At 42.7% G+C, this 9,592-nt stretch overlaps 1 protein-coding gene across 1 annotated transcript; it reads left to right on the forward strand.

The window, feature by feature from the left end:
- Window positions 1-964: 964 nt before the first annotated feature.
- LOC104519179 (tubulin alpha-8 chain) lies at window positions 965-8,713 on the forward strand. Its single transcript, XM_010170028.2, has 5 exons — window positions 965-1,023; window positions 4,810-5,032; window positions 6,186-6,334; window positions 6,891-7,571; window positions 8,400-8,713. The coding sequence occupies exons 1-5, from the start codon at window positions 1,021-1,023 to the stop codon at window positions 8,691-8,693; spliced, it is 1,350 nt and encodes a 449-aa protein (XP_010168330.1). The 5' UTR covers window positions 965-1,020; the 3' UTR covers window positions 8,694-8,713.
- The last annotated feature ends 879 nt before the right edge of the window (window positions 8,714-9,592 follow it).

Raw genomic sequence — 9,592 nt, forward strand, 5'->3', positions numbered from 1 at the left:
TAGGCGTTGCAAACACGAGGACTTCTCCACTGAGAGAAGCTGCTGCTTTCCAATGCTGAGCTGGTGCAGAAGGAGCAAACAATAAAATGGTGGAGGAGGCAACGGCCCTAATTTCGTGTGAGAACATTTGTGTGATGCCTCCAGCTATTTCTTGCAATAAGTACTGGCAATAAGAATCAAATTTCTTTCTGTGTTTGGACAGACGAGTTCAAGTCTGTACTGACTGCTGACTGCCCCGAATTGCTGACAGCACAGATGACTACACAGAAAGGGAAGCAACAGAAGTAAATTGAAATATTAACAGGGAGGCAGCTGGAGTGAGGACAGAAAGAAGTCAGGGCAGCAACCTGGTCTAGTGGAAGGTGTCCCTGCTGCTGGCAGGGGGGTTGGAACTGGATGATCTTTAAGGTTCCTTCCAACCCAAACCATTCTATGATGATTCTATGATTGAAGAGCCCTGGTAGAGCACACTTCAGAATGGTAATTATATTTACTTTCCAGCTCTCTATTTTTGATTTTTCTTCTATCCTTCTCTTTTTTATTCCTTTGTTTTCTTACACCCTCTTGCTGTTCTGTATTGGAATTTAGGAGTTATTTTCATCTACACATGTAAGTGCTGGCAGAACAGGGAATTGGGATGGTATGTGTCTGGTAGGTGATATATAATATATACACTCAGGTGTTAGAGAGGACAGTGTACGGCACGTTACGCCGCCACGCTCAGATTTAATTAGTGTGCCAAAGCAGGCGGGACTAAATTTGAAATCCAGGGTATGTCTGAGCCCTGCCTGTCTGGATGGATTTGCACACGTGGGGTGCAGGGAGGGCAGGAGGCAGGGATGTGGCGGGCAGAACTGCAGAGTCTGTGACCCGTTCCCCATCGCACGGTGACACTGAAGCGCAGCAGCAGGTGCCTGGTGCTGGGCCCAGGCTGTCCCCAACCCTGCAGCCCAGAGCTGGGCTCCTGCAGAAATCCACCACCGCTGATCTGAAAGGGAAGGGAACATCACTGGAGACACCATGGTAAGGGGGGATGTGGGAACATCAGTCACACAGGGAGCGGGAGGACCGTGGGAGAGGGAAGGCAGGAGGATCTGCTGTTGTTACCAGCGGTTTATGCCACAAAATCCCTGATCTCACGCACCGGTTACCACGTAGGAGGACGGGAAAGGAGTGTCAGAAAATCTCACTGGAGCTGTGAGGCACTGTGAACCAAAGTTTTCTCCAAAGGGTTTCTAATTAGTGGAATTATGAGCTAAATTAGATCCGGAGTCTTAGTTTTTTAGTAGTCTCTGTTGTGACTATACCTGCTCAACAATGATTCATTTTCACATGAGATTAATACATTTTTAGAAATAAACCAAAAAAGTTACTTACCTTTAGTTCTCTTTTAAATTAATTTAATTAAATTAATTAAATTAAATTAATTTAGGCCCAGTACTGTTCATAGTTACACAGTATATACGTGTGTGTTTTTGGGGTGCATGAATGTGTATGTGTTTAAGTAAGTAAAAAAGGCCCTTCATTTTTAAGTATTGGAGTTTCACTATATATTTGTAGAAAACTCTCAAAACCTCTTAGAATGTGAAGAATCCGTTTCACCTTGTACCCCAACTTATGTCTAGCACTGAGTCTTATTTTGGTGCAGAGAACAATGATATTTTCTGCTGGTACAACTGCAGGTCCAAAAAGAGAACACTTATTTTGCAGGTAATTAACACAAGTCCACAGGGTTCCCTGCCTTCAGGCAGTCCATGGGTAGTGAGAATGTTTTGGGATAGCTGAAGATTAAATCTGAAGATTATATATCTGAAGATTAATATCTGAAGATTAATATCTGAAGATTAAAGTCTGCCTTTGTACAGTAAATACTTAAGCCAGGTAGTATTCTGTTTTTTTTAACAGAATCAAAGCTGTCCAGGTTTTGTTTCACAAAGGACCTGGCCCTTTCTACTGTCTCTTGATAAATAAAAGGTCAGGCCTACAGTTTGTAAGACAGGTCCTGGTACATTAGTGATGGGATGTGAAACATGAGTTTGAAGTAAGCTCCAAATTTAAATACCATGTAGAGATCAGTTTACTCTGCCTGTGACTCTGAAGAAGGCCCACTCTCTTCCCTGTTAAAAAAGTCTGATATCTATTTTAAAGCTGTTTACCATGCAAAATTAGAAATCTGTTATTGCCTTCTCGCTTGTCAGAATATTTCCAGATTACTGCTGGGGTAGGAGAAGATGGGAGTTGGGGGCTGGAGTCGCAGCAAGAGGCCTGGCTCAAAAGGCAGGGTTGAGATACTGCGCCCAGGCTAAAAGGAAAGGAACCAGCTCTGCAGTTTTCAGCTACAGTCCTCCACTAAACTTTACAATATGAACTTTCTAAGGCGATATTCACTAGTTCCATCTGTGAAAAACAGACCAATTCCTCTACCAATGTGAGGAACGGAGCGAAGCAGCTCTTTAGGCTCCAAGTATTGCTTAACTTGTCATTACAGCTTCAAAGATATTATTTAAAATAGTCTCCTGTCCTCAACCTGAGGAACGGAGCGAAGCAGCTCTTTAGGTTCCAAGTATTGCTTAAATTGTCATTACAGCTTTGCTCTCAAAGATATTATTTAAAATAGTCTCCTGTCCTCATTGCTGTGTCTAAAAGTTTTTCTTCCCCTTGCTACCAGGCTTACAGATTCACATTGGGATTTAAAAGAAAAGCAGGAGCCTGTCCTGTACAAAATCAGCATTAATTGAGTTCTCTAAACCCAAATATGCCTTCACTGTCTCCTGAGTTAATCCTCCAGATTGCAACTCCACTGCAACACACCGTCACTCAAATAACTCCGATGCTTTTGCACAACTCAAGTGAGAACACCAGGGTTGTGCAAGTGTAATAGTCAATTTAGACACAGAGTCCAATTATAAATTTAAAATGTAATTTATTAAGATATGGGTGACATACTTATTACACAAGTACCCGAAAGCATGTTACACGCACTGCTGGATATGCATTGCAGGATCAGCAACTTACACACGAGTACTAAATAGATACAACGCAAGTCATGGAATTAAACATTTAAATTGCCTTTCTGTATTAATTTGAACTCCTGAGGATGACTAGCTGGGGCAGAGGTGACTTCTAAAATTCCACTTGCTTCTAAAAAAATACCTTTAGTTGTGTTTCTGAAACAATATATGTCAGTTGTGAAGAAAACACTGCTCCAGAGACGCTGCTCGTCACACATTCTGCCTGAGGAGTTAGTTTTTGGGGAAGATGCATTTCACTTGCAGGTCATGGGGTTATTTTGCAGGGTAAGCAGTTACAGAATTTTTTATTATTATTTTTAAAAAAAGGTTAACTGGCCAAATCTGATATTGTTATTGGATCTCTCTAAATGAGATAGTACAAAAATGAGTAAGGACCAGGGTAGCGTGGCCTACTTCATATTTAGGCATCTGAATTCCATTTGTGAAGAAAACACTGCTCCAGAGACGCTGCTCGTCACACATTCTGCCTGAGGAGTTAGTTTTTGGGGAAGATGCATTTCACTTGCAGGTCATGGGGTTATTTTGCAGGGTAAGCAGTTACAGAATTTTTTATTATTATTTTTTAAAAAAGGTTAACTGGCCAAATCTGATATTGTTATTGGATCTCTCTAAATGAGATAGTACAAAAATGAGTAAGGACCAGGGTAGCGTGGCCTACTTCATATTTAGGCATCTGAATTCAGGCAGTGGTCAGCGAGCTGCTCACTAGAAACTATTCTTGACACTAAGTTGTATTCTGGATGGTGCCCAGGCTTTGTCTGGAAAAATATGAAGCCAAACCTGTGCCAGAGAGTGTGCTAATTATCCATCAGCAGAGGTGATGGCAGGCCAGAGCTCAGTACTACTCCTTGGCTCTTTCTTACCCCCTAGTATAGTCAGGGCCACTGAGATCATGATGATGGAGCTCAGAAGACTGTAATGACAATTGCTCCAAAGCAGAAACTGAAGCTGAAAAACTCCACGTGCCTGAAACCACTCTCTCCTTACAAACTGCCTTTCACTACACCTGGTGTCCTAATCATCTGGACTAACTCAGAAATATTTTCTTTATAATTCTATTTCTGAACTTACAAAATCCAGCACCAGGTCCTTCATATTCCTGTACTCCAAGGATTTTGGAGCAATTGGCACCTGTCTATTTTAGCCTGATGTTACATATGTTGTTTTCTTTTCACTGAAGTCCCTGGCTACCACAGGAACTATGCTCAAAATGATGCAAATAAACACATTATATTGACAGTGACACTGCCTGAATATGCAATGGACCTGCAATGTAAAATTCATAGCTGCTCAGGAGCTTGAAGGGACATTTGTTTCAACCAACAGAATCTGAAATAATTTCCTGAGGTGAATAGCAGTTCTTCCAAGTTTCCACTCCAGCCTGCTATCAGAGGGTAAAAGGATCAAAAGACATCACCTGTCTTGGGTTACATGAGGTTGAAGGATACCACATGGCTGTGTCAGGTTCCAGCCAGGAGTAAAAATAAACTCAACTGGGATGTGCTCCTCAGCAGAGCCAATCCATAGGAGGAAGGGTGGGTTTTCTGTAACTGAAATTGTTTTTATTTTCCTGCCTGTTTTTATGTACCCATATGTTAGAGCACAAAGATCTCAATTTTTTAAAGAACTGTCCCAGTATCTGGTGTGTCTATGTACAGTCTCATTGCAGCCATGGGGTTGAACAACCAAATGAAATGCTGACAGCACCAATTCACATGAGGAATAAGGACTAATATGCAGTGTTTTTTTCTGATCCCATCTCTGTTCTCTCCCTTAGCGTGAGTGCATCTCTATTCATGTTGGCCAGGCTGGAGTTCAGATAGGAAATGCATGCTGGGAACTCTTCTGCCTGGAGCATGGCATTCAGCCAGATGGCACCTTCAAGGATCTGCCTGATAAACTCAACTACGATGACTCTTTTACCACATTTTTTAATGAAACTCTCACTGGGAAGCATGTGCCACGAGCTGTGATGGTGGACTTGGAGCCAACTGTAGTAGGTCAGTATAGAAATAAACCTGGAAAATGGAGAAGACCTTACTCTTCCTAATATCACCATGGTGTACCACCAGTCTCCACTGGTACAAAGCAGCACACCCTTTGTAGTTTGGTCTACCACTAGATAGCAGAAAATTAACTTTCCTGTAACAGGGAATGCTAGATTCTGTCAAGACTCAATTATCTCCATAGGTGTTATAAACACAGGACCATAGGAGGATCCTCAGCAGTTTAACAGCTACTACACATGGTTTGTATGACTTCTCTTTGCACCAACATTTAACTTTTGGTTTTGTTTATTGTGATATTTTTGCCACTCAAATTCTGCTTTTCATAGAATCATAGAATCACAGAATGGTTTGGGTTGGAAGGGACCTTAAAGCTCATCCAGTTCCAACCCCCCGGCCAGCAGCAGGGACACCTTCCACTAGACCAGGTTGCTCAAAGCCTCATCCAGCCTGGCCTTCAACACTTCCAGGGAGGAGCATCCACAACTTCCTTGGGCAACCTGTTCCAGTGTCTCACCACCCTCACAGTGAAGACCTTCTTCCTAATATCTCATCTAAACCTCCCCTCTTTCAGCTTAAACCCATTTCCCCTTGTTCTGTCATTAGTTGCCCTTATGAAAAGTCCTTCCCCAGCTTTCTTGTAGCCCCTTCAGGTACTGGGAGGCCACTATAAGATCTCCCTGGAGCCTTCTCTTCTCCAGGCTGAACAGCCCCAACTCTTTCAGCCTGTCTTCATAGGAGAGGTGCTCCAGCCCTCGGATCATCTCTGATTCAGATCCAAAACAGGAACCTGACAGTTTCCCTTCAAGAATAGGAGGATTTCTAAAAACTGGGGCACCTGAGGGAAGCTGATTTTCTTCACACTTTTTTTCTGGTGACCTTCTCTCTTGTTGGTAGGGGCTGTAGAACTCACAAGTTCTTGAGAAGATAACAACTTCTGTGGCTGGATACAAGTCACACCATAAATGAAAAGAATGCAACAAGTTAAAAATGATTAGGAAACAGTTTTCCTTCCTCCATCAGCATCTATTTTTTGCGGTCGTGACCTCCAGTGACTGAAAGCTTGCAACAATGCCAACAGCAACCAGAAGTTGTTGGCACTGGAGCACAGCCATGCAGTTTCTCACAATTTCTCTTTCTTCTTCAGATGAAGTGCGAGCTGGCATCTTCCGGGAACTTTTCCATCCAGAACAGTTGATCACTGGAAAAGAAGATGCAGCAAATAACTATGCCCGTGGCCACTACACCATTGGCAAAGAAAGCATTGATATGGTGCTGGATCGTGTCCGTAAGCTGGTAAGTCCCAGTAGTTTGGAAACAGCAGTTTGGATTCTGCAGAAGAAAGAAGTGCAGAACAGGCAGCTTGTTAACTACAGATGATACCAACGTTTCAGAAAAGAGATTGCAAGACATACAGAGGCATCACCACCAATCCGAGAGAGAGAAGCACAGTAGTTCTATACCCAGTTGTACGTCTTCAGGCAGTCTTAAAAAGTGGTTCTGAATATGTAATTCTTTATTAGACCAGCCCTGGAGCATCAATGGTGATACAGAAGGGTGGATTAGGCAGTTCAGTTCTACATTGCTGGTATCAGCTAGACTATAAGACATGAAGTTCAGAGAGAAGCTGTACAGATAAAGAGTGCAATTTTTATGTCATAAATTAAGGCAGTGAAGGAAGCAAAGGACAGGATTATCATCAGCCCTTCCTCAAGAAAATGTGACATGAAAGCTATGCTGTGTATGGCTGATGACTGCTCCCACCTTCAGCCCAGAATAAGCTCACATAGTAGATGAAGTCTTCTCATTCTTCTTCAACCCCCATTCTTTCACTTTCTCTTTTGCTTTCTAGACTGATGCCTGTTCTGGGCTGCAAGGATTCCTCATCTTCCACAGTTTTGGTGGAGGAACCGGCTCTGGCTTCACCTCCTTACTGATGGAACGCCTCTCTGTGGATTATGGAAAGAAGTCCAAACTGGAGTTTGCCATCTACCCAGCCCCTCAGGTCTCCACCGCTGTGGTGGAGCCCTACAATTCCATCTTGACCACACACACCACTCTGGAGCACTCAGACTGTGCCTTCATGGTGGATAATGAGGCAATTTATGATATCTGCCGCCGAAACCTGGGCATCGAGCGTCCCACTTACACTAACCTCAACCGTCTCATCAGCCAGATTGTCTCATCCATTACTGCCTCACTGCGCTTCGATGGTGCCCTCAATGTGGATCTGACAGAGTTCCAGACAAACCTGGTGCCCTACCCACGTATCCACTTCCCCTTAGTGACCTACGCCCCCATCATCTCCTCGGACAGAGCGTACCACGAGCAGCTCTCAGTGGCTGAAATCACCAACTCCTGCTTTGAGCCCAACAACCAGATGGTGAAGTGTGACCCAAGACATGGGAAGTACATGGCCTGCTGCATGCTCTACCGTGGTGACGTAGTGCCCAAAGATGTCAACGTAGCCATTGCTGCCATCAAGACCAAGAGAACTATCCAATTTGTGGACTGGTGTCCAACAGGCTTCAAGGTGAGTACAGGGCTGCCACGAGCTTCTTTTTCTTGTTTAAAGGGCCAGATCAGTCTAGCAGAAAATTTGTATTTCAAGTTTTATATCTTGCACGTTTTCCACTTGTCAGAAACATAAGAAAGATGCATTGGTATGAATAATGCCTTTTCTCCTTTGGACATCCCATTGACACAGACTCCTAATATTTACATAAGTGGAATTCTGAAGTGTATATGGGTTAAAATCTAAAGAAGTATTCATTTGAGACCTGAATTTTGAAAAAGCCAGTGAGTGTTCTCTCCGTAGCACCATCTAAAACTAAGGAAATTCCCAAACCAATACAATTAACAAAGGAAATGTTGATATTAGGGAGTCTGTCAGTTAACACCCTCATCCAGAAATAACATACAACCTCTCCCCACTGGCTATGTAGCAGTGTTGGGAAACATCATTTCAATAATAATAGAGACATCAGCAGTGGAAAAAGATCTGTCACACAAAGAGCTGGTTTAAGAATGAAAGCTTTTAACTGGGAACCAACTTTCTGTATGGGTTTCTAGGGAGTATCTTGGGGACACTGTATGTTCAGTGTTGAGTAGCTGTTAAGAAAGCTATGAAGTTGCCATGTACATTAAAGAGAAGAACAATAGAGACATTAAAATGACCATGTATTATCTGACATGTCAACTCTTTATGATGTTATGATTTTTTGTGGCATTTGCCATCTGGTAGGTTTGATAGTGGCACCACTCTACCCCAGCATCCACACCTTTCCTTTTTTTTTTTCAGGTCTTTGACTGTTTTCTGCTCTTGCCTTTTTACAACCTTCTCTCATCTTCTTGTTTCCAGGTTGGGATCAACTATCAACCTCCTACAGTAGTTCCTGGTGGAGATCTAGCCCAAGTTCAGAGAGCAGTCTGTATGCTGAGCAATACCACAGCCATTGCAGAAGCTTGGGCAAGGCTTGACCACAAGTTTGATCTGATGTATGCCAAGAGAGCTTTTGTGCACTGGTATGTGGGTGAAGGCATGGAGGAGGGAGAATTCGCAGAGGCCCGAGAGGACCTGGCTGCCCTGGAGAAGGACTATGAAGAAGTAGGAACTGACTCATTTGAAGAAGAAAATGATGGGGAGGAATTTTAAAATACACTTTGTTCCTAGTGAGCACGGAATTGTCTCTGCATCACTGTGTTGCACGGGTCTACCATTAGGTCACCTTTTTGTATATAATGTACAGAAATTTAGGAGGGGTCATATAGAGACATCTTTTATTCCATAAATCACAGATAAATTGTCCTGTAAGATATAATCAGTTGTAGTAATGCCCCACCACTCCCAGCAATGCAAAAAGTCTTCTTGTCCTTCCTTGCACATTTAATGTAAGGCTTTTCAAACTCAAATACACTTGGTAAACCCTCTACAATTCAATATATGCAAGGTTATACTGGAGCACAGTGAAAAGCTTGTACTGGAGCACAGTGAATCAGTTGAATTTTCAAAGTTCTAAGCAGACATACCTTCACCTTTGGCTTGTTGGCATGTCAAAAAACAATGACCATGGAAAACCAGGTCCTCTTCTCTGTGCTTTATTATCCTCTCATTGACCTCCAGCTGACTGACCTAAAAGAGACATTTCACTCCTCTCTGAAACACCATTTCTGATAAAGCAAATATTTTCTTCAGAAATGTTAAAGCAGTGCAATTTTTCTACATTTTGGGGATAAACATCTGTGTTTTCACAATCAAAATCCTTTCTGATTTCATACAGCTGCAGCAGACAGCATTTTTTTTTCTGTGTCTCTGTGAAACTGTTTAAATGAGAAAATTCTCTCCTTAAAAAAAAAAAAACCAGCAAAAAACACCCACAACTTTCTTTTTTTTTTGCATCATCCCTACTGAAAACATTTTGGTATTCCTTACTCTGCCTGAATGGTTCTTCCTCTGCAAGAAGCAACCTCTGCTCTATCCAGGAGACCACTGTGCCATCTGTGACCATCTTTCTTCAGGGCACCTTGTGCCAGTGAGTCCGCAACACAGGCATT

Source organism: Antrostomus carolinensis, unplaced genomic scaffold (genome assembly GCF_000700745.2).
Source record: "Antrostomus carolinensis isolate BGI_N321 unplaced genomic scaffold, ASM70074v2 scaffold18960, whole genome shotgun sequence".
Taxonomy (NCBI): Eukaryota; Metazoa; Chordata; class Aves; order Caprimulgiformes; family Caprimulgidae; genus Antrostomus; species Antrostomus carolinensis.

Bases quoted from the DNA above. Each gene is read 5' to 3' on its own strand.
- LOC104519179 (XM_010170028.2), top strand. The intron at 5,033-6,185 runs GTCAGTATAGAA...TTTCTTCTTCAG, and splicing joins CTTGGAGCCAACTGTAGTAG to ATGAAGTGCGAGCTGGCATC. The intron at 7,572-8,399 runs GTGAGTACAGGG...TCTTGTTTCCAG, and splicing joins GGTGTCCAACAGGCTTCAAG to GTTGGGATCAACTATCAACC.